The sequence below is a fragment of the Alligator mississippiensis genome, chromosome 1 (assembly GCF_030867095.1).
Source record: "Alligator mississippiensis isolate rAllMis1 chromosome 1, rAllMis1, whole genome shotgun sequence".
In the NCBI taxonomy this organism is placed as follows: domain Eukaryota; kingdom Metazoa; phylum Chordata; order Crocodylia; family Alligatoridae; genus Alligator; species Alligator mississippiensis.
In genome coordinates this window covers 306009585-306035154 of record NC_081824.1, presented here as the reverse complement: position 1 = coordinate 306035154, position 25570 = coordinate 306009585, and the positions used below count along the sequence as shown (strand labels likewise).

The window sequence follows — 25570 nt, the reverse complement described above, 5'->3', positions numbered from 1 at the left end:
AGTTCTGTACACCTGTGGGTGCGTCTACACATTGCCATACTTCCTTTGGAAGTACTAAAGCACAACACAGTATGGGCGGTTAGTACACATGAGTAGATTTTGCTGCTACTTCGCTGTAGCGGAGCAATATACCCGGGGAGCGCACTGCTCTGGCGACGTAGATGGTGATCACATGTAGACACACACGATCACTACATTGATGTAGCATACCGTATGGTGACATAGTGTGTCTCTACATCACCATAGGGTAATATGTAGTCACTCCCAGTCTAACTTAAATTGATTAAGTTTGAGTACACATCAGTCCAGGTCTGTCTTAGGCAGTATTCTGCCATTTTAGCTCAGTCTATGTGCGCCAAACTTATGTTCTGTTATGAGCTTTGACCAGTTTCCAACTACTTAGACCAGTAAAAGTATAATGTTTGCACCTGGCCCAAGTGCTAATAATGCCAGCACATTTCTTTGATCACTACAGTTTCCTCAGATCATTTCTAAACAAGTCAGGACTGAAATATAACAGGAATTATTAAGTATTCTTGGCTAAGTTTTAGGCCATGTTGCCTAGATGCACATTTTCCCTAAATGAATTTTGGCAAGTATCCAAATGTAATCCTGTACAGGCTCTAATAAATGTCTGTCTAAATTGTTATACTTCAGTGCTGTCACATTTTAGAATATGTATGTAGTTTAAGAACCATGGCAAAGTCTTGCTATGCTCTTAGAAAAAAATAAGGGGAAAAATAAGGAAAACTAATCAGCTTATCTGTTGAACCAATACTTGATACAGAATCTGAGGTATTAGCCTCATAAAATAAGACGTTGGAACTTTTTTCCCTTAGGATCCAATCCCACAGTCCCTTAAATACATGCCTAACTTTACTTATATGGTAGTTCCACTGAGGTTAATGGGACTATGCAAATAAGCCAGGAATATGCTTACACATTTGCAGTACTGACCCCATAATCGTTTGGTGCAAATCTAATCTTTCTAATCTCACTTCCAAGTAATCATTTTGGTAGACAGTTTATGAAAACTCAGCAGATAAGGACATTCTTGCCTTTCTCATATTTATTTTGAAGAATTAAACAACACTGGGCCCTACATTTCCTAGACTCCTTCCAGGGACAAGGAAGTCATTTGAGTTGCCTTCACATTTCTCTGTAAGGAAAGAGAGTAAACAACAACAAAAGGTTGGGGGAGGAAGAAGTAGGTTGTTCAGCTTCCAAAACCTGTGAATTCTCCCAAGATCCAAAGTTCTGATGGCATAGGCTGCCAGTATGGGGCCATATGTCTTTATGCTATCTTTTGCCCTGCTCTGCTTACTCCAGGTCCTAGTCAACACAGCTTCTATAGGTGTTTCTACCCTGTCTGCTCTACCTGAGACTCCCTTTGAAGTCAGCCCAGCTCTTTGAATACCAGATGGTATTCAATTTAGGGCTGCCCCTTATACTCTCCCATTGGGCAGTTGATGAACAAGGAGTTCCCTGCACCCTCCCTTCCCCCTGGCACATGCATATGCAGGCAACTGCCACTTTGATTGTTACTTCTAATGACTTCTGCACGTGGTGGCTCTCAAGAAAGTTAAAATGAATGAACTAAAGGTGTGAAGTTAATCTAAGAAGGATTAAATTAGTGATGTAAAGTTAATTTACTTCTGAATGAGAGTATCCATGTGGGAGCTTAGCACAGTTCATTTTAGTGCATTAACTTCTCACCTTAATTAATCTCAACTCCACATGGTAGACAAGTCCTTCTAAGATCTGTTTGGGTTTTTTAGCAGACAAAGCTATTTTTCTGTCAATGGAAATTTTATCCTCTCCAGCTGTTATGTCTGGTAAAATGACAGCCCCCTTTCAAATTGAAAGTTCATACCAAATGTGAGGGTCACACCAGTCGTTGTTAGCTAAACAAGTTAATTTCATATCAATTTTCTGATGTGAAATTAAGGATTGCAAAGTTTATTTATAAAACTCAAAATTCATATCAAATGGTATTTCTCAGGAGCAATAATCTTCAAGTCTTGGAAAAGGTCCTATATTTGTCAAGGCCCTGATAATCTGTCCCTCTGGGTATGTGAAAGCAAACACTACAGTACTCTAGTAGCTTTGGTACAACTCCTAAGGAAGTCGTGTATTTCAGTAAAAAGGAATTCCATTTTTAAAGCATTGTTTGCAAGAACTTCACTGTTCAGCATCTAAGAGATCGCTGCTGTTTCCTAACAATGGGTGGGTCTATACGAGACGCTTAATGCCCATTGGACTAATTCTACTGTGCATTAGCATCACAGGCAAAAACCATGCTAATGTGCAGCAGATTAGTTCAATGAGCATTAATCATCACAAAAAAGCATTTGTTTGCACTAATGAGCAGTAGACTTAGTCCAATGAGCATTAAACATTACAAAAAAGTGTTTGTTAGCGCTAATGTGCAGTAACACCAGTTATTACCTGTAATAACAGGTACTAAATGCACTGTAGTGACGGTGCGTTAGTGAACATGGAGATCTGCCCACTGTGGAAGAATTCTAAAAACTCCTGCCATTAAAGAACTCTGCTCTTAGAAAATAAGTAAATGAAAGTTAATTTGTAATGCTATATGATATAAATGTTATAGTTGTGGTTCTTTCAGCATATTACATTAACTCATATTATCCTGAGAGGATTTTAAATGTAATGAAGAAATTGTAATGAATCATTTATTATGTTATTTATTTTCACTTTGTTCTTTTGACTGAATTAATCTTGTCAAATCGGTACAGTGAAGACTTCTAGTGCATGTTGTTGGGACTAAAGCTCTTAAGTAAATGTGGTTAAGTAGAACTGCAAATAACTTCCAGATGTTTGTTTTGCAGAGGCTACCAAATGTACTACTATCAGTGGACTCGTCCACACATCCATTAATACACTGTAATTACGGCGCATTAAGTTTAGTCCCTGTAATAACAGGTACTAACTTAATGTACCATAATCGATGCTACTGTACATTAGTGCATATGAATGGTTTTTGTGTGACGCTTAATGCAAATTAGACTAAAGCTACTGTGCTTTAGTACATTAGCAAAGTTTTTGTTAGCTGCACTAATGTGTAGAAGAATTAGACCAATGCTTACTAAGCATCTCATGTAGATGTGCCCACTAGCTATAATACTGGGAAATACAACATCTGTTTGCATTCAAAGTCCCATTCACAGTCTATTTAAAATCTGCATAATCCTTGAATATTAGAAAAAAGTACTTTTCACATAATCAAACATTACTTTTAAAATAAGCATCCTCTTCTTGGCCATGTTAGACAGGTGAATGTCATGCTGGGTCTCATTACAACTTTGATATAAACTTTATGCTAGCTCTTCACCATGTGTTTAAAATATGTATGTACCCAAACTTAAGTGTCAAGAACCAAAGGCTAATGAATCTGACTGTGTTACAAGTTAGAAATGGGGGAGGACCCGTAAATAATATTCAGAGGGAAAATAACTCCCCAGAGATTGTTTTCTACGTGTCTGGGAGACCATTGGTCTGAATCTTGTACTGTGTTGAGCTGCCATTGGCTACAACGGAGTTAGTCCCAAGTCAAACCAGTTTGCAGAGGTATTATGAACAAGTTTTGTACCCTGGGCAAAACCCTGCTTAAGAGTGGTAGGAGGAGAAGTGTTGCTGCTGTGACTAAGACTCCCTAAGGGGCTCCATGATAACTCCCCCCAGTTATGCTACTGTCAGTGTGAGAGGAGAATTACAGCCAGGACTGTACAAAGATATTTACTACATATATTCACCCCTACAATTACATATTATATGCTCCTTGTGGAGAGAATAAATATACAGCATATCAGGAAGTCTAATATCTGATATTTATTGTCATGCCCAGTATTGCATAGCATCTGCTCTGGCTACACTTATCAAGATGGATCGCTTCTGTGTCATAACCTTCTCTTATTGAGCTATCTGTAAAGAATTTTCATTAGGTTTCAGGCTTCATACCTTAGGAATGTTCACAGGATTGTTACTATATAGAGCACTTAAATTTAAATCTGTCTTTCAAATGTACTTTTTAAGTGTCAAATTCTGGCAGGTAGTGCTCACAAATTTAGATGCTGTGGTGGAAGGGCAATGAGGAAGTTGGTTGCCCTGTGTCTCCTTCCTTTGATACGTGAGAGAGGAAGCAATCATCAGGCTGTCCATGTTAAGGACAAAGCTGTGTATGGGGTGCACCTATGTGTGTTCTCCATAGGTAAGCTTCTCTGCTGTATCTCCCATGAGAAATAGCTCAGAACTCATAGCACAGAGCAAAGATGGATACAGTGCTTTTTACTGTTTATACATGTGCTCTGGGAATGGGGGGAGCACTTTAATTAGAGCAGCTCCAAGAGCCGCTCTAATTAAAGCGCCTGGAGCATCATGTGTATCAGTGTCCCTGCGCTGAAAAATGGTGGTGGAGGCACTTTAGCTAAAGCTTGTCAAATGAGCTTTAGTTAAAATGCCCCTACCACCATTTCTCAGTGTGGGGGAACTGATACATGTGATGCTGTAGTCTACTGGAGTGCAATGATCATCATGCTCAGTCTGCTCCAATGTACTGTAATTATAGCGCATTGGAGCAGCCTCCCTGCAAAGGTATAGGTGCCCTTTTTTGTGCTCTCTTGATCTGGGCTGTTCTCCAAGATTCAGGCATGATTTAGACAGCCTCCCTGTGTATCCCTGTTGCTCTGAGTCTTTGAAGTGTAATGTGCTGCTGCCTTGTCCCTAGCATGCTCTCTATGCCAGAGATTTTGGGAATGTCTTCAGATCCCTATAACAGTGACTTATTCAGGAAAATCCTTCCAGTAGCATTGGGTGGGTCCACACAAACATTGCTCCTTACAGTGTATCTGCATCATTCCAGGGAGTGTCTATACCACCTTCCCTATACCTATACAAAGTAGTCAATTGAGTTTAAGTCTTTATTTCTCATTTTTGGAAGAGCCTCACAAAAACTTCATATAGGAGATGTTTTGTGGAATTAAGTAGTGGCTTTGTGGAATGTACTGGGTGTGTCTACATGTTCCTTAATCCACATGAAATTTAGTACCTGCATTGTGAGGTACTAGAAAAAGGTGCATTGGCCTATTTTAATGTGCATTAGCAAAAGCACATGATTTTTTCTGATGCTTTTATCCATACTAAATCGGCTATTGCGCATTAAAGAACACATGTAGATGTGCCCACTGGGACAAACTCTGTTTTGTCTTATATCACATGAGATCCCTTTGAAAAATTAATTTTACTAAAGGCACGTGCTACCTTATATACATGTGCATTACCTTCCACATGTGTTTTTCTCCCTTCTTAAAATGGCAGCCATGGGAACTGTTGGCATGGTGTAACTACTTAACCTTATTTTCCATTCTAAATACTCTACATTTTTATAGAGGATTTTTTGCTGCACTGTCAACAAAAATAAATTGCAGCTTTATAACATGCAATTCTGTGTGTGGACTTCAATTTAAACCTTGCCTTGTATAAAGATGTTATGATGTGCAGTCAATGATATAACAAAGAGCCCATCCCATAGATATTTCCTCCTTAGCATGTGACAAAACCTTTATGCTAGTGCTAGTGCTTGTGTATGTCCTGCAGAAAGGAGAAGGCAATGCCAGGGAAAACTCAGTAATTTGTCTTCCCTTTTTCAAATCCATATAATTCTGGATAAGGAAAGAAGGAGACGGTAGCTTCCCCCAAAGTATATGCAGTGCTATTCCTGGAAATATTAGCATTTAAGTATTGAAAAATTACCATGGAGCTTATTCTGATCTTCTTGCAAGGATGCTGTGAGCCAAGACATCTCCATTAATTTTAGTGGGGTTGGTTCTTATTTACATTGGCATGAGAACAGTCATACCTACTGAGTATATTGTTGAGTATAACATGATATTAATTTTGCATGATCTGAAGCTAATATGCACTGCGTGGGAAGGGAGTGGAGAGAGGCATGGTCTAGGAATGGAATTGGGAGTATAAGAAATAAATACAAACTGATATTTGGTTTAATATGGGGATTTCCATTTGCAGTGTTTTATCATCAAAGCTACTTTTATAAGCCAAAGGGATCAAGGGTCATTCCTATCAGGGTTGATTTAGATATACCCAGAGAAGGGATTAATCTGTTAGGGGCCAAGAAACTGCCCCACCCCTACCATCCATTGGAGCTGGGATTTAAACAATAGTAGTTTTACGGGTACTTTGGTAGTGCTCTGCAAGGACATTGCAACAGTGTCTTCACACTTAGCTTGGAGCATAGTTGCTTTGTTTTACCTATTATCATTCACCATAACTTCAGTCATTTTTAAAGAATAATAGTGGTAGTAATAGCTTTTTAATATTTCACAGGCTTTTGAAACACATTTTAAAAGCTGAAGTAATGGCAATGACTGCATTGCCATCTGCTGGTGAGAACAAGGCTGATCAGCTTTTAACTTCCCTGATAGGTAACAGAGCAACTGAGCAGAGCCATTTTTTGGATCAGAACTGTCCAACAAGACCATCTAAACTCTTCTATACTTTATATAGACCTCTCTTCTCCCCAAAAGAAAAAATTAGATTGACTTTTTTTTCCAGATAATACTGTGTTTAAACTACTGGATGTAGTTCTTATCTGCAGAAGATGGGCAGTTACTTCAACAATGTTGATCTGCCCAAGATGTGCTATCATGATAGCAGATTTGTTGGGTTTTTTTTCCTATCATGGAAATCAGTGAGGAAGAGGCCTGGAAGCTTATATATTTCATTTTCTTGATCCAGTCTTCTTTAAACTAGCTTTACATAGGTGTGGCCTGTCACTGAATGAATGGGTTTACACTGGCATGAGAAAAGAATAATTTGTTTTTTAACGTATTACCTTAATGCTTCTTGAGGTAATATGTATGAATCCTTAACTTGAGTGAATTTTGCCATTAACACAGGTCCTAAAGGACTATTAATACTTGGACAGATTTCAGTTTGGTGTGCATTTACTGGTGTTTTATTAAGAATGGTTTTAACTGTCTGAAATACTGGGGTGCCCACCTTTTATTCGCTTTATTGCAAGCACCTGTGGCATAAGAGTAGTTTTAAAATTCCAGTCATAACTTTAAGATTACTGTGGTTCAATTTTGTAATCTTTGCAGGCTTTGCTGTCCTTGGAGGACATCCTTGTTTTCTTACAACACAAGATATACATTTGGGCATCAATGAGAGTCTCACAGATACTGCACGGTGGGTTAAATATTATTTGCTTGGTTTACATATTTTTTTTAGACATGTGATTTTTTTTTGTAGAAATCTGACTGAAACTTTTGAGAAAGGAAAGCACATTATCAATAACATTTTTCATGATTTTAGAATTCCCCAAAAACTGATTTTCAGGAAATTTCCAACATTGCCAAAACTTTTGCAAACCAGACTACAAAATTATTTCCTAGTTCAGAACATTACTGTTTGTCACTTTGTTGACCCTTCAGGAATATCATGCAAAATTATGAAAGCAGATGTCTTTGTCAATTTGGTTTAGGGAGAGAAGAGTGATAACAGCAACAGATAGAAACATAAGTATTTATAATGCATCATACACAGATAGCATCACACAAGGTCAGATAGAATGCTTTGTTTACACCTCTACTGTGAAGTTTTTAGTACAAATTAGTTCAACTTACTGGGAAGCCATACCCTCAAAGTTTGCTTTGACCCAGGTATCCTGACTGCTGCTAACACAAAGTCTATCAGGATTGTATGGGGGAATGTGCTGACTCAGTGCATCTCCCCCTGAAGGCTCCATTGGAAGATCCCTGTGAAGTTTCAAGTGAAAATTGCCCTCTCCCATAAAAAACTCTTGAGGGAAACTAGATACTGCAAATTCTTCTTGGGCGCATCACATGAGGCATTTACTGCACAGTAGACTAATTAGCTCCTGTTAGGAAATACAAGTACTATCTTGCTGCAGATTTTTTTAATCTGCAACAGTGCTCGTGTAGATGCTGCCCCAACTGGCTGGGGCACAAGGGTGCTTCAGTGCAGGGGCTGCCTGCCGGCTAGACCTGTACTGAATCACCCTCATGCCCCAGTCAGCCCTTCTGTAGCATGCTGAGCAAAGTAGAGCAGCCTCCACACTGGATGTGCTGTGGTCCCAGGTGCATGTACAAATGGCACTCCCAGATCAACAAACTCTGCAGCAGTAAGCTTCGGAATTTATTGCTTTGCATTAATAATCACATGTAGACATGGCCTCTTTGTCCAAAACAGCTCCAGTAGCGCATGGAGATGGGCAGTAATGAGTACACCCTGCCATAATAAGTCTGAATGGCAATGCCAGTGGCTTTCTCTAGTGTTATAGGAAGAGGACAAGAAATTCAAAGAAGCAAACAAGTGTGAGGTTCTTTCATGCAGAATACTGTGCTGCTTTCCAAACAGGCCTTTTGCAGCCACAAGATTAATTAAGTCAGGCTCAGATGCTGGAAGGTTAGTACTATTTGAAGGGTGTACTTGGTAGCCATATTCTGTATCTTCCATGTTTCAGGGGTGTACTTGGTAGCCCAGTTGATCTAATAAAAGGTATCATTTTGGAACCAAGAGTTCTAGTTTTCTGTAGTACTATTTGAATGCTCTTTTTTTCTTCCTTGAAAGACATGCAACCTCCAGTGTTTCAAACTCAGTTCAGGAAACAAAGGGGGCACTGACATACGTGGAAAAAAACCCAACCATGCTCTACCTGAAGCACCAGCGTGTTACTTTGACCCAGCTCTCTAGTGTCTGTAGAGATCAAGCATTTCAGCTGGGCTTTTTGTCAGTTTTAGCTAAAGCTGATTCAATCAGCTATTAGATAAGAGTGCCAAAAATGCCCTACTAAGGCACCTGATTTCTACAGATGTTGGGAAAGCCAGGTGCAACTAACAAGCTGCCTCTTCTGGGCATTTGCTGGGCTCAGTGCAGGAGCGCGCTGAGTTTAAAGTAAAGCACCATTTTTTTCCGTGACTGCAAGCAGCCAAAGTCAGCAGGCAGAGATTTTTATTTCCCTTTGTGACTATGCTCTTTGTGGTCATTAGCTGGAATATTTTTTTTTTAATACTGTGTTGGTTTCTTTCTGCCATGAAATCAAAGCAAAACATAACCAAAAGGCCAAACATTTGGATGTGTTAGATTTTTACTTTTCCACCTATAATTGCTGAAAGAAACATGGGACATGGATGAGTGAGAGGAGGCCAAGACTTCAGTCTGCTGAGGCTAGAGAGGATACTTAATTCTCCCTGTTCCTGTATTCTCCTCCGAAACATACAAGAGTTGAATATGCATTAATTGTAATAATATTTTGTTTCAGCTAGAATGCTACCCATTAGCTCATTTTGGCAACTACAATCATAGGATTTATAAAGTCAGTTCAATTATTGGAAGTCTCTCTGATTAAAAGGTAGCTTAAGTTGTTAGTAACAGTAAAGATTTGAGATCCCTCAGGCTTGTTTCTAGTTGGGCAATCCAACTGTTATCAAATGCTATCAAAGGATTCAAACTAATTCCTTCAGAAAGACTTTCTTTTCACATCTCAGAATGTTCCCTCAAGCCAGCTAGGGCAGCTAATACTAAATTGAAAGAAGCCATTCCAATGCAGGAGATGTGATTCAATCCATCTGTAACTTCCTTGGCATCAGGGACAGAGAATTATCAAACTGAGAGAGACCAGGGCTTCCTTTGCCCCTCTAAATGCAAATGAAGGGCTCTTTCCTGTGATTTAAGAGATCATTGTTCTCTAAGAGTCCTCACTCCATCAGTTTTTTCACTGGCTAATAGGGTGCTTGTGCACAGTATCAGCTTTTTCTAGCTTAAGATATTCCTAGGTTTTTTTCACTGTCATAATGTACCACTACGAATGATGTAACATGTACCTTACTTAACGTGTTTAAGTCTCACTATGGGTTAATGTGCTATTACTAGTAAAAGACGCTAAGGGGCACCTCATAACAATTGTACCTTCTTCACATCCCAGTACTAAATTACAGCAGGGGGCAATTTGGGAATGTATTTAGTGATTGGTTTATTTTTTCAGGTCAGGTTGGATAGCTTTTGTTTTTCCCCTTAGGGTTTCCAGTGGAGCCCCTAATTCACACACTGCGAAATATTGTTGTCTACTTGCTGAGGCCTCTTTGGGCGAGGGACAGGCAAAGTGTGGGATCCTCTTTTTGGGAAACACTGTCCCTGCATTGCGGGGAGCAGCGTGGGCACCACACCCCCTAATTATTCTCCGCTGGATGCTGTCTCCTGGTGCTGTCCCCAACAAATGTACATGGTATCCCCTTTTCCCCCTCCCATCACAGAGGGCGACTCGCAGGGTTTCCAGTGGAGCCAAGCCTCTAGTTCACACACCGTAAGATATTGTTATCTGTTTAAAGAAGCCTCTTTGAGCCAGGCACAGGCAAAGTGTGGGGTCCTCATTTTGGGAAGCACTGTCCCTGCACTGTGGGGGGCGGCATGGGCACTGCACCCCTTAATTCCAACACCTAGAGGGAGAACCCTCTTTGTAGGCTTTTAAAAAAACAACTTCAAGCAGGCTTGCAGTTTTGTCTCAGGCAACACATTTGTAAACCATGCAAACACAGCTTATCTCTTCTTTATTGGCCATTAATCACCACCCTACCCATACCCTTCTGCCACCAGCCCCTCCCCCCCCCTTCCCTTCTTATCACTCTTTTGGTTTCCAGTAGAGCGCGGAATTCTCACACTGAAAGGAATTGTTGCCTGCTGCTCTGTGTGAAGCCTTTTTGGATGCTTGCAGCCATCACCCTGGTCAGAGAAACCAGGGGTGCATGCTGAGGGCTCCTCGGGACACAAAGCTGGGGTACTATTTTGACAAACACCTCGCATAAGCACAATTTTTTTGCAGGTGTTGGAAGCATTTTTGGCTCAGTCAGAGGCATTGTCTTATCAGTTACCTTGTTTGCATGTCAATTCCAGTTTCCTGCATCTCTGATTACTACTATCCAGGTGTGCCTAGGATTACTTTGGCACCCCTCATAACACAGCATTAACTTTCTTTCTTTGTATTTTACACCTTTTACCTAACAATCTCTGCCTTCACACAACTTTCTTGTTTCAGGGCCCGCAGTCATGTACCTACCCATCCCCCCACCCCCACCCTGGTATTCTGTTAAAACACCTTTCTTCTGAAGGCCTCCCTGACTCAACACCCCAACCTGCCCCACACCCACAGCACCCCCTCCCTCCTGCAGGGAGGATGTCCTCTTCTCATCCCGTACATAGACCTCCCCCAGAACCCGTAATCAACAAGGGGGTCGAACTCAATGATCTATTGAGGTCCCTTCCGACCCTAACATCTATGAATCTATGAAGGTATCCCAAATTGTTTCTCAGAAAGACTTTATTCAATTACAAACTAATAGGGAATACAAAATGAAATATAATAACCACCCAGTAACAGAGTACATTCCCCCTTGTGAGCAGTGATGATGTGTGCTGCCAGACAATTTCTGATCACAGCTCCCCTTCCGCTGTTTGCCTGAATGTCTAACCCCTCCCCTGCTTGTCTTCATCTACATCTTGCAGCTTCTCTCATTTCCCTTTAGTCTTCTTCCCAAGACTGACTGAAAACCTTTCCCCTTGTCTCTCAGATATTATGCAGCATGCAGGCTGCCACTATGAAAGAGGTGATGTTCCCCAGATCAACCTCCAGCCTGTAGTTGAATGACCTCCAACGGGCTTTCAAGCGCCCAAAGGCACACTCCTTTGGCATTTGCTTAGGTGGTAGTTGAACAAGTGTTTTTGTTGGTCAGTAGCTTGCCCCTTGGCAACTGGTGGGGGTCCAGTCAGCTGGTGTTGGGCCAAATGAATCAGAGGAGTAGTAGATAGGTTAGGTCCCTGATAAGGAGGATTGGGACTGTCACCTTGCCCAGCTGGAGGTCTGGCACCCCTTGTTTGAAGTGCCCACTCTCCACCAGGGTTGGCAGGGCAAAGTTACAGAAGATGTGGGTATCGTAGGTGCTTCCTGCCCAGCTAGTGCTCATGTTAATGAAGGTACCATGGTGGTCAACAATGTCCTGCAGCATGACGGAGCGAAAGCCCCAGCACCTGTATTAGAGGCGGTTGGTGTGGGGTGGGCAGGTGATGGCGATGTAGATCCCATCTAGGGCCCTGATGCATAGGGGAACCCCAGGGCACAGAACTCTGCCACCACTTCTGGGATAGTCTCCCAGTGGTCATCTCGCCTACCCTGAAGAGGTGGCCAACTTAGCAGAGACTGGCAGGCATGGCCAGCTTGAGCAAGGTGATAGTCAGCCAGGTCTCTGCAGGGAGGGGCTGCCACATGTTGGTAGCCTGCTGATCCCAGTGTGGGCAGAGCTGATTGAGGAGCTCCTAGAAGGTGGCCTGGGTCATGTGAAAGGACTCCAGCCACTGCTCATTGTCCCAGGTGCTCTGGACAACATTCAGCCATCAGTCCTGGCTGGTCAGGTAGGTCCACAGGTGGCAAGACTAGAGCCCCAGTGGAGCTCATGGATGGCACTGATGGGGGTGTCCACATATCCATCTCCGGTGTCCCTGCCAGGGTCCAGGCAGCAGCATGGGCTGGGCAACAGCAGTGTGGTGGCAGGGGATCTGAGATACCATGGTGAGCCTGGCTAGCTGGCCACCCAGTGCAGGGGGCAGGCAGGGCTGAGACTGACCTGTGCCAGGCGGCGGTCACCACAGAGGCAAAGCGCGGTGAGCAAGGTGGCAAGCAGGAGCCTGGGACATAACCTGTCACTCTGGGAACTGGGGGTGGAGCAGCCATCACACAGTGGGCATAGGCTCTGGTAACAGAATTGCAAAGGGCAATGCTGCAGCCTACTCCAGGCCAGAAAGGCAGGTGGCTAGGGAGCAGCACAGGGGGCTGGCTTTTAAAGAGAGCTCCTGCCTCAGACAGCTGTGGCCGAAACCTCCAGCTCCCTCTGGTTTCTTCAGGGGGGTGGTGCAGGGCTGGCGGAGGCCAGACACAGGTGACTGCCATGAGGAGCAAATCTGCTCCCAGATGGCCATAAATGTAGACGCCTGCCTACGGCAGGTTTACTTTGCAGTAAATTACTGCACAGTAAACCCATATAACATTAATTGCATGTGTAGATGCTCCCATTTAGGAGAACTACTATGTCAAGGTCAGAATACAAGGACCAAGAGTTTGATAAAGGGTAGAGGATTTGAAGAAGTACTGAACATTGTCAGAGCAAAGGGATTCTTAGCTGCATTTTGGATAGATTAAGGGTGAGGTGGAAGTTCATGATGCCAGAAAAGAGAGTTAGTAATAACCTGCATTAGAAAGCTTAACAGGGATTTTTACTGTATGAATTGATGGGCCTTTAGCCTCAATGTAGGGGTATGAAGATAACAAGAAACAGAGAAAGCTGTAAGTGGAGAGAAGTCCTAGTTGACTTCATGTTGCAAACCAGTGTGACTGGGAGGATGATGAAGTTGTCCAAGATGACAAAATCAGAAGAGGAGGGTGATGTAGCAGGGAAGATGAGAGGTATAGTTTTTGCTGCTGGTCGTTGGTTTGGGAGGGGTTGGGGAGAGGACACAGTAAGAATTACCAAGAAGTTTGTCCCTACATAGGCCCCCACACCTTACCTCACCAGATTAAATGCAAATTCTTATATATGTCAGAGGCTGTCTGTCACTTGCTGACTTGATGAACTAGCTTTTTTGCACAATAGAAATGCTGATGCACATAATGGACCTGCTCCTGCCCTGGCTGAAGTCAATGCCAGAGTTCATATAGACTTATACAGAAACAGCACTGAGACATTACATAAAGAACAAGCATTTCAAGTGACCTCCCTGAATTGCTTGTGAATGAAGAATAAATATTATTTTGCTAGTACACAGGAAAGTGCCCGTCTACCATCTATTTTAATAACATGATAATAAAGAAACAATAAAAAAGAATACTGGAGTCTCGATAAGCCTGAAGGGTATTGCAGATAATTACAGCTTTATATTTGTGGTGCTAAAAGTCTGAATACTCGAGAGTGGTGCTTAAAGTGAAGGAAATACAGGGCTATAGAAAGTCCCATTATTTCGTTCTAATTGAAATACAGACCTGTTGTGGGTCAGTGTTTCCATTGCAAGCATATTTTAGTGACTTGTAGCTTGGTCCTAACACAGCTCACTGGTGCTCATTAATTTTTCTTAAAGACATACATTTACACTAACACTATTAAAAAACTAGCTCATTAAAGGCTTTTTTCACCCTTTTGATGCTGCAAATACATCAGGCAAAATGAAACACTGCCTCGGATACATGTACCTGGTGCTCCATAGTTTTATTGTGAAATTGGTACAAGGCTACAGCATAATGGCTGAGCTGCAGCACCTTCACTGAAGCAGTCAAAGATCATATTTGACAGTCTGTTGAGATTATTAGAGAGGCAATTCCTGCATTTTTAAGGGATTGATTTGCACCTTGGCCTATTCATCAGTTACACAGAGCATTCATCTGAAGCTGCTTAAAGGACATCACTGACAACTAGATAGTAATTTAAAAGATGAAACCATCTTTTCAACAAACATACTTAGAAAGTAATAGAGTTACACATTTTGGATAGAAACACTTGCCAATTTACTTGGTCCTTGGGGAGCTTTATTAAACATGAGTTAGCACTATTGTCAACTCCCAACATTAAAAAATCATGACAGATACAAATCTCTGAGATACTAATTAAAAATCATGGGATATAAAATTTAATTTGTGGTTCTTTGGATCTTGGTTTGGGTTTTTGAGCCTTTAAGGTGCATGCAGCTGATATTTTAAAGTTTAAATTTCTCTATAGGTAGAAGGGTTAAAACTTCCTTTTTTAACAAAAGATAAAAGTCATGTGTATTGATGACTCCAGGACATCATGCTTTAAAAAATAAATGCTAAAACATCTCAATTCTCATAATGAAATTACAAATGTCTACAACTCTGTGTTGGTATCAACAAAGATATCTTGGAAACTTCCGCAAATACAGAGTTCTCAGTGAGCCCTGGGCCTAATTCCTCTCCATCCTCAGAAGCTCCAGCTTTGCTTGGAGCAACACTAATGAATTCAGCTCCTGCTTCCTGGGCAAACCCAGGCTTGTACTGTTTCTTTTAAAATGTCTCCACTTGGACTCAGTAGCTGGCAATGCTAGTTGCCACTCAGGCAAGGTCCTAGGGGCTTTCAGTCTGGTCTGGCTTTTCACATGACAACTTCAGTTCTGACCTGCACTTCCTACTCTTGTAAATACATGGCACACAGAAAACTGGTGACAAGTCAGCCTTTATTATTTTCTGATTCCACAAACAACTGAAGAACAAAATTCACTTTTCAATTCCCTATCCTGCCAGTGTACAGGACAAGAAGTGATAGGCATAAATTGCGACAAGGGAGATTTTGGTTAGACATAAAAAAGACCATTCTAATTCTGAGGCCAGTTAAGCACTAGCACAGATTACCTAAGAAGGTTGTGGAATTTCTATGACCAGAGGTTTTTAAGTGCAGGTTACACAAACATTTGTCTGATGGTTTAACAAGGGATGATTGAACCTTGACCAGAGTGTTGGACTAGATGACCTCATGAGGTCCTTTCCAGCTCTGTTTTTCTATGATTATTTGTCATGAGTGACAGAGGTGATATATGTATGTGGCCCATATTCACTAAATGTAGCAGCTACCACTACATGCTCCAGTAACTACATACTGCTACTTTTTAATTGGTTAAGCAAGAAAATCTAGCACACTGTGACTGAGTTCCTCCAGGTACTTTCCATGAGAAGGTTTACAACTTTTTTCAGCTCCCTATTGGTCATGAGGTGATCAGTTTGGATAAAAAATTGTCCCTAGTCTCTTATGCCAGGGCAGGTTATATAAAAGTAACACATTCAGAAAATGTTAGCCAGAAAAATTAAGTAATGGCAAGACAGTAGCCATTTTTATGCTTTACAGATCAGCAAATATTTTGTTCAATTCCTTTCTACCTGGGGCACTTCAGGAAGGGATTGTATTCCTCAAAAGCAGTTTAAACTGACTTCAGTTAGAACAGTAGTTCTTAATTAGCATCAGTGGGAGGCTTGCTTGCATAAGGACTTTGACATTAGCCAGTGTGTTTCATAGGAAATGTCGAAATCTGCTACAGCAAGTCAGCAATCCATCAGTTGTAAGAATCTGTCACACTTTTCTATTCAGATTTTTTACTTTTTTTGTTTTGGAGGCCCCCTCTACATGTTACATATATTACTTAATTGCGTACCTAGTTAATTGTGCAATTAATTTAAACACTACACGTGCAAAATAACTAGTATACCAAACAAAGCTATAAAGTTAGAGCTGGAAAATGTGTAATAACTTTATAGCTGGTTTCTATCCAGCTTTAATTTGCACATGTAGCAAACTAGCTACACCCTGGTGGCTGGGAGCCTTGTCAGCTGACAGGACAGCAGTGTGCCGTGCACTGCTGCAGCTGGGAGTTCCTGTAGCTGATGGAAATCTCAGTAGTGGCAACTGTGGGGTGCTGCCACTACTGAGAGTCTTGGCAGCTGACAAACCTCACAGTTGTGAGAGCTTGCTATTTTTCAGTGCAGGGGGAGCCAGGGATGGTAATAAAGCAATATTACCCTGCACTGGCAATAAGATGTGATTGGATCCAATGCTGAATCCCACAGTCATACCTCCTGCTATGCATGTGTGGCAGGGCAGGAGGTGTGATTGTGTGGATTGTGCATCAGATCCTATCATGTCTTTACCTGCATGTTTAGAGGGGCCCAGAGAAACATTAAAACGTAGAAAATACAACGTCAAAGCACTGCTTAAGAGCCTGATTAGTTTCACAAAGCAAACAGTTGGAGGAGTAAACCTCCCATTCTATACTTAATTTGTCTAAAAATTTCAGAATATACAGAATATGCTGTACACTCCCATCGGATTTATCTCTGAACACCTTGTACCTAGGAGCAGCACAGAGAGCTAAGCCCATAATATCAGTCTGAATGTGAAGTATCTGTATCTGTGTACTTTAATTTAGAACCTTGATAATACTTTAATGCTGTTACTGTGTGTGTCAATATATTATCACCTATCCATGATACACTTTAGGATGGTGCTGTTGGTCTCTGGCTTCCATGAACATTAAGGTCAGTAAAGGATTGTGGTAATTTAAGATAGAAAAGTCCTGTTGCATCGCTGAGTCCTAATCCTTGGAAAGGTCATCCTACTGCACCAAGACACTATCATATTCTGCCAATACCACATTTGTTCTTTGCTAAAAGGCTAAGAGGAAATATTACACCTTATCTCTTTTCAAGTTACTGAATTCTTGCAGTTTTATCTTGTCAAGCTATTCCTTATCTTAGCTTAGTTACCTGCATTTTTATTAAAGTGACATCATTAGTTCTTTTGTAGTGACAATCAAAAACCAAATGGAAAAATCCCAGAATAGGGCTAGGCATTCAGCAGTAGTTTCTTTTTGCTTGTTAAATGTCTGAATTTAAGTGTATTTTGCAGCCTTTATGAATTATTCAGGAAGCTGGAAAAATATGATTCACTGCCACTACTTATTAATATTCATGCACTGAAGAATACAGGAGGGATGTATTTATTATGTTCATTCCAATATTTTTTGCTGTGCTCTAGGGTGTTGTCTGGCATGACAGATGCAATCCTGGCCCGAGTTTATAAACAATCTGATCTGGACCTCTTGGCAAAAGAAGCCTCAATCCCAATAATCAATGGCTTGTCTGATTCATACCATCCTATCCAAATTGTAGCTGATTACCTTACACTTCAGGTAATAATTTACTTCTTTGTTAATACTACCACTTTAAGTAAGAATAAGTCTTGCTAAGTATTTGAAAAACTCATAGTCAAAGTAGCTAAACCTAGATAGTTAATGTATGAACATATAATTTATTACCAATACAATGATTTGGTTAAATGCATGCTTAACTTTAAGCAATCACGTAGTCCAGTCAACTTCAATGGACCTGAAGTGCTTTGTCATTTTGGGGCTACAGTGGAAAAATGTGCAGAGTTTGTTACATATTAAGATAAAGCTGAAAGCCTGGCCTCACTGAAGTCAATTGGAGTCTTGTCATTGATTTCAATGGAGCTAGGATTTCACATAGGCTAGGAACAGATATTGCATTTGTCCAGGAACAAGTTGTGCCTATGTTTGTCCCAAAACAGAAAAGTCCTGGGATTGATGTGTAGTGAGTGGCTGAATTCACTGCCACTTTTATGCCATTGATCCACTGATGGAGGATTACTGCTTCTTAACCCATGAACCTTTTTAAGGTTTGTCCCCAGACAACAGACATGGATGTCTGAATGATCACACTTTGTCCCAGCAGAAAATGGTTTCTCCCAGGACACACATGACATCTGTTTAGTAGTCTCTGCCCTAATTACTTTTGAAACAGACCTTGTCTTTGTTAGAAAGGTGTAGATTTCTTTGAGAAACAATTTAGCTAAACTAGAGCAGATCCTAAATGTGGAAACATTTAAGCCGTGTTTAAATCAAGGAGGAATGAATAAAGAGCATATTGTGTAGGTCTAATTTTAATTCAGTGTTTTATATCAGGAGTGCTCAAACCTAGGCCCGCAGGCCAAATCTGGCCTGAAGAGCTGTGCCATCTGGCACACTGGGCTCCCTGCAGGTCCAGAAAATTGGCAGCGGGGGAATGGTGGCAGCAATTGCCATATCCTTGCTGCCAAATTTCTGAATAAATGGGGAGCCCTGTGGTCTGAATAATGTGGCCCTACCTGCTGTTTTGGGCATGCAGGGCCTAGTGGATGCAGCAGGGGCCTGATTCCAGCTCACTGGGTGGGCGGAGGCTGTGCGGGACTGCTGGGAGCACACAAGGCCTAGTCCAGGTGCGTTGGGACAAGGGAGGGGTATAGGGCCCTATTCTGGTGCATGGAGCCCGATTTGGCCTGTGGGACAGTCCCATGTCATTCATCCCACCCACAGGGCCAAAAGGTAGAGCACTACTCTTTCATATGATAACTCAATAGTATTTTACTTCTGTAAGTGGAGCTGGAATTAAATTAATGGGGGCCTAGGACAGAAGCTCTGGCATTGAACCCTTCCTCTTCTCACCTGCACACTGGATAACTTTGCCATTTGAACTAACTTTGGTTAGTGGTGCCCATCTCTAAAATGAGCTCCTTATAACGTGCCGGATCACCTGCTGGTGAAATCAGTGTACTTCTACTGAAGTGAACTGAGAGATGCTGATTTACACCACCTGACAAACTGACTTCATTCTTCAGTACATTGTAGAGCTGGCTGAAAATTTTTGCTGAAGCCTCATGAACCTTGTTTTCTCTTTTTTGTGAAGAGAAAAGCCCAGATAAGGTTGTAATTAATTTCTCAAATGGTTCATCTCTCTCTCTCTTTCTGCCAAAACCTAATGAAATCTATTGTGTGGCAAAGACTGACAATGAGAGAGACAATAAGCTATTCATGGAGAAATACTGTGGAATCCATCCAGTTAGTGTTGAATTAGGCTCTCACTATAGCCTTAAGTTGACAAATATATTTTCATATAAGTGGTTGTCAACAATAAAAATCTCAGGTCACCAAATTTTTAGAGAATATATTTAACCTCAAGACTAAAATGAGTCTCATACCTTAAGATGAGGTACTTTTAGGAGACATTTAGCTTTTGTCAGCTCTTTAAATTGTGTAAGGAAATGAATCATAACTAGAGCTTTGGCTACAATAAAGAGTTCTTGTTTCACTTAAATGCTGAGTGTAACTGTTAATTGTAAAAAATTGTATTATAGTTTTTCTCTTACAAATACCCTACCTGTTAGCACTTGTTTTCCCACCTGTGGTTAGCAAGTTTTCACCAGCTATATGTGACTCATGTTTATATAACTGCACCTGCTATTCACCACTAATTAGCTGTGTTCTTACTAACTACCCTACTGCCACCTGTAATTTAGGGATGTCTCTTTGACGGAGGTTAGAAAGTAAACAGTAGAAGTGGCCTGGGTAACATTCACCTCCACATTTCTTTATGCCTACATTTTTGTGTTTTGAAGGGACTGCTGGCCCTGTCCCCTGGTTCCTGTTCCTGCAAGACCATGCCCCTAGAACAGTGCTTCCCAAACTTTTCCTCAGCATGACCCCATGGACCCATTTCCTCATCATGGCCCCTCAATCCCAACCCACAGCTGTTCACCCCCGCGACTCCATCTGCTGATGTTGCGACCCCATTTGGGGTCGCAACCCACAGTTTGGGAACTGCTGCCCTAGAGAGGTAAGACGGAGACATGTTAATTGAGCTTTTGTTCTTTTTGTCTAAGTGCAGTCCCAAACTTGGAGAATATAGAAAGTTAAATTTAAGCCACATTTAATGCTTTTCAGATTCTACGGTATTACAGACCACAACATAATTCAAACAGGCCTAGAATTGGAAGAGAGATGTTAAGGTTGCATTACAATCCTGATGCAGCTCTTTGAACAGCACTACCACCCCATCTTAATGTGCCCATCTCATCCCTAATGCTGTCAGTCTATTCTCTAGGCCAAATTTACAAAGCAGCTTTATGCTGACCTTTTCATAGATTCATAGATGTTAGGGTCGGAAGGGACCTCAATAGATCATTGAGTTTGACCCCCTGCATAGGCAGGAAAGAGTGCTGGGTCTAGATGACAGAGTGCTGGGTCTAGATGACTCTACTACTTGTGCCAAGGGGAATCCTACCTCAGCCAGATCTGGGATTTACAGAAGTCCAGCCCTTTTACCCAGCAGAAAGCCAATGCACTAAGGGTGAGCATGTCACCTATGGACTGTTGGGGATTGCTATATACCCTCTTTCCTTTTTTGTCCTGTCCTCCTTAGGTTTTTTCTTGGTTTTGTTTTGTTTCTCATATAATAGTAGGGATCATATTGTATGCTGTGTGATATTTGCATAAACCACTTTTTAATTACTCAGTACATTTCCAAGGAATCAGGTAGGGTAATCCACTGGAACAGTGAGTACCAAAGAGTCCTGTTGCTGTTTCCTGTGTAACAGAGGCTCCAACCCCTGTTACGGAGCATACAGCCAAGCATCAGAGCTAAGTACCTGCAAAACAGTGTAAAGGGCACCTTACAGAGAAGCTGGCTACAGAGCTGTGAACCTGTTCATGGGGAGGCAGGTTGCACAGCAGCAAGCCTGCAGATTGGCTAATGGAAAACCCGTAGGCCCAATCCTGAGAATCAGAGACCAGGTGACCAGAAGGAGGTTGAGTCAAGGGCAATATGGCTAAGGACAGACATTTAAAAAGTCTGAGCCTGAATTGATTCAATCCTTGCAGGTTTGTCTAACCTGGCTAGGCTAAATCACTTTGTAACTGTAAAGACATCCCAGACTTGCAGGTACATGCCTGCAGTGGCTCAGGCTCAAAGCCAAGGGGTGCTAAAGCAGCCCTCCCTTCCCTTCCTCAGCACTGAGCTGAGGGGAGGCATGGCCAGGTCCAGAAGGATGCTCTGATTAGCCCAGCATGGAATTAATAACAGTGTTTATCATCCCAAACTCAGTGTTTATCATCCCATTAAAAATAAAGCAGAGGGATATTACCAGCTACTTGTTGATTCTACCTGTTGATTCAGCATGGACCATAGCCAGCATGTGGTCTTCTAGCTCAGTGCTTCTCAAAGTGGTGGTCCACGGACTGGTGCCGGTGCATGAGCCACCAGTCGCCGGTCCTCAGCGAGTTGCCAGGAAAGAAAGAAATATATTTTCAGAAGCATAACATTGATATGTCAAAGCACCAGAGTTCGTACGTTCCAACACTCCAGGTGATGTCACATCATGTGAGCTGAGGAAAGAGAAAGAAACAGCCGGTTGTGCATTTGTGTAGCACTGTTAAACGCAGTTGCTGCCACTGGCTGAACCAGGCACCGGTCCCTGGCCCACTGGAAAAAAAATTGCCGACCCGCCACATCAGATAGTTTGAGAAGCACTGTTCTAGCTAATATACAGATAGCTCTCATCAAGGCAGAGGGGAGGGGGGAATTCCTGACTGTCGCTGCCGTGCACTGCAGCGAGGGGTTCGTGAGACCTTACGGCCCATCAGGCGGGTACTTGTGATGCTTGGAGTGGAATTAATTAGGCGGACGCTTATCGGTTGCAAAGCAAGATTGTTTACTTACGCCATCAAGGTGGTGAATGACGGAGGTCAGAGATACCTAGTTAGTTACAGCTTAGAGTTCATTAGGTCAGTCTGCAAAAGTTTTCGGGCCGGCAGTTGTTGATTTACATCTGAGATTGAATCGGTGATGGAGAACTTAGACAAGTGATCAAATTGTCTAATTACTCTGACACGTATGTTCAGAGATCTCCAAGGTGTGTACAGAGGTCTCCGACTTCATGGAAGTGTAAGCGGGTTTTATTTGTATGATAACCAATTGCTTTTCGCCACGTCATAAATTTAATTAGAATCGCCAATTATATAGTGGTTTTCGCTCGGGTATTATCACAGGGCTACTCCCTGTTTTACTCTGACCAATTATAATGATTTATGTAAAGCACAGAAGGTTAAAGTTTCATTTCATGTTAGTGTCGCAGTTATAAATCTCTTTTGTTGGCAAGCACAGCGAAAAGGCTGTTACCAGCAAGAATTTTTGTTAACCCTTAGTTGACTTAGTGCGGAGTGGTATCTCTTGCTTGTGGCATGGGCACTACTTAATTGGGTTGTGACACTGACAAGGGACAGACATAAACCAGTTTGACCCAAATCAGTTAAGTCTGATACTACACTCAACCAGGTTTATCTCAAACCAGTTTTAGCCATTTTCAAACTGGTTTATGTGCACTGAACATCTGTTCTGTTACACGTTTAAACCAGTTTCTGATCACTTACATTATGTGTAATGTCTGTCCCTAGCCTATAAGTCTGACTCCTGGAAGGGAGCTGTTGACTGGTTCACACTAGATTCAGGAAAGGAGCTTGGCAGGCAAGGACCAGGAGGAAGCTAAGTAGTTTGAGTTTTGGAAGCTCTTCTTATTTTTAAAGTGAGGCAGCTGTAGGGAGTTTGGGGACACTGCTGAGATCTCTCTAAAAGAGGGCAGCACTAGTGGTGGCTGGTCAATACGGGGTGCTCAGGCACTGTCCCACCAGTTTCAGAATGACATGATCAATGTCATGATCATGATTATACTCATGTACTACGTGTACACAACAAAAAGTTGAGTATGTGCAGTAAGCACTTCGGGGAGATCTCCTTATCGCCCAAGTAGCACATGCGCAGTAGAAACACTTCAACAGTTAGAATGGATTGCAATAACTACTTGGTTAAGCGGGCAGCGGGGCACCTGTACTGATGCCCCAACCCAGGTAAAGGGCTGTTGGGAGGAAGGCAGAAAGACGGGGCAACATGTGCAGAGACATGCATTGGCCCCAGGCAGCTGGCAGAGCAGCTCCAGGAGGTAAGTGGGGGAAACAGGGATTCAGGCCTCTGCAGGGAGGGAGCTGGGCAGGGCTGGTGGGCTGCTGCCTGTCCAGGTGGGGTTTGGGGATGGGGCTGCAATGCATAGCTGCAGGGCCTTAGCGAGGAACAGGATGGGGCTGCAGGTGGCTCATCCAGGGAAGGGGGGGGCGGCTCCTCGCTGCTGCATGCACTTCTGGGGGGACAGGAGGGAGCCGTGCCCTCCAGAACTGTATCCGGAGCAGGTGCAGGCTGCGGGCTCGAGTTCCCATCCTGCTTCCCTGCCCTGGGGCTTCCAGAGCCCAGTGGGCATGACTCAGCACAGCTGGGGACAACAGGGCCATGCAGGGACTCCTCGCCACTGTGAGCTGCCCCACCACTGCCCTGGAGGAGTCCCACGCTGCTGACCTCACTTCAGTCCCGTGCAAAGGGGGCTCAATGCCAGGGCAACGTGGGGTGAGACGTGGCAAGGAGAAGGTTTTCTGTGCAGCTACTCCATTCCCTGCAGTGGCAGGTCACGGTGGGGAGGGGGAGAAAGCAGGGGGTCTGCTGTTCTCTGCTGCCTTGCTTCTCCCCCCACTACCTGGTGCTTCAGGGAGCAGAGGAGCCATGTGGAAAACCTCCTCCTCGCCGCTTCTCGCCCCCCACTGCCCCGGAGATGCACCTGCTGTGCGTGGGGCTGCAATGAAGGCTGTGGTGCAGGGCTGCACTCCTCAAAGCAGCAACAGGGGCACATTGCCAAGGCAGCAGGGGGGCAGCTTACAGTGGCGAGGAATCCCCGCATGGCCCCACCGTTCCTAGCTGCACAGGGTCACTCCATAGTGAGGTTCCACCCACCCCACCTGTCTCGCAGATCACCAACCGTGCCTGGGCAGCGCTGTGGAGTCTACTTGGAGCAGAACACTGCGAGGGCTGCTGAAAGGCCCAAAGGACTTTGGGGAGGCTGCTGAAGAGTGTCTAGAGTATTCCGTTGGTTACCCAAGGGCTGCTTCCCACTTTTTTCACTGGTAACAATAAGCCATGGCAGGAAAGGTGGGAGAGGCCACTAGGGTGCCAGAGGAAAGTGGGTAGGGGTAGGCTACCAGGGAGGAGAAGCCTGCCCAAGGGACCTCTAGGCCCACTACACCTGTAAAAGAATATAGAGTTTCTGATGAGATTTTCAGAGATGGTGAAAGTCTATGTTATCTAAGCGTGACTGAGAAGTCTATCTGAGGAAGTTTAATAGCACTTTTCCCCTTGTTTTCAAGTTCACTAAACATTTATTTCATAGTATTTGGCCTGATTTGTTTCACAGATGAAACTCATTTGACAGATATACATGAAAAACTCAGTAATGTTAAACATTAAGTGTGCCTCTAAACAAGACTCAGGCTTATTTATTTATTTATTTATTTATTACCTTTAATAAAATCTATTTCTTCATCTTATAAGAGCACAGACATGGCTAGCCATGTTAGTTTGAAGTCTGGTATCTAAAAGTGAAGCTACATGTAACATTTAGAGCATACTAAGACCACGTAGGAGAGGGCTGCTTCTGCTAAGGAGGGGTTTGTTTTGCAGAGTTTGTTAATGGCATGTAGGGCATCAGTTACTGAAGTAGCTCAGATGCAGAAGAACATTGAAGAGAGTGTCAGGAACAGTGTTGTGTGTTTGCACTGGAGACTATAAATTGGAAGTTACAGGTGCAGGCTATGGTGAGCCAGAATGTTAACCAGGCAACGCAGCTTCAGGGAGCTCAGACACAGTTGAAGGAAGAACAGGAAGGATCTAGCCCCACCCCAAGATCAGGGACAGGGGGTGTGAAACAGAGATGTCTTGTGATCCTGTGTGCCCCTGTGAACAGATAGCACCACTAAAATTTGATTTTTGGAAGTGACTAATCATCCTAATGTGCTCGGAGGGGATATGGGGAAAAAGAGTAATGTTATTGGACAGCTGCACATTCTTTTCTCATTGCTTTGGTTCATTGTGCTAACGTGTTTGTATGAATTGCAAAGAGGCAGCTGGAATTGTAAGTGTGTACACTCTCAGGATTTGTGCATTGGTAATGGAGGTGAGGGATGTCTTTGCTATTCCTGGAGAGGGAGGAGACCGTGGCTATCCTAGAAAGAAAAGTGCTAACAGCTTGTTAAGGCAGAAGTATTT

The 25570-nt window shown here is 42.8% G+C and overlaps 1 protein-coding gene across 2 annotated transcripts in view; it reads left to right on the top strand.

Moving 5' to 3' along the window:
* Positions 1–25570, top strand: part of OTC (ornithine transcarbamylase) — a 72619-nt gene that overhangs the window by 22935 nt on the left and 24114 nt on the right. For both annotated transcript variants that reach the window (XM_059722603.1, NM_001287307.1), the window contains 2 exon segments: positions 7143–7230; positions 17637–17790. In XM_059722603.1, the coding sequence (XP_059578586.1) occupies positions 7143–7230; positions 17637–17790 (242 nt within the window).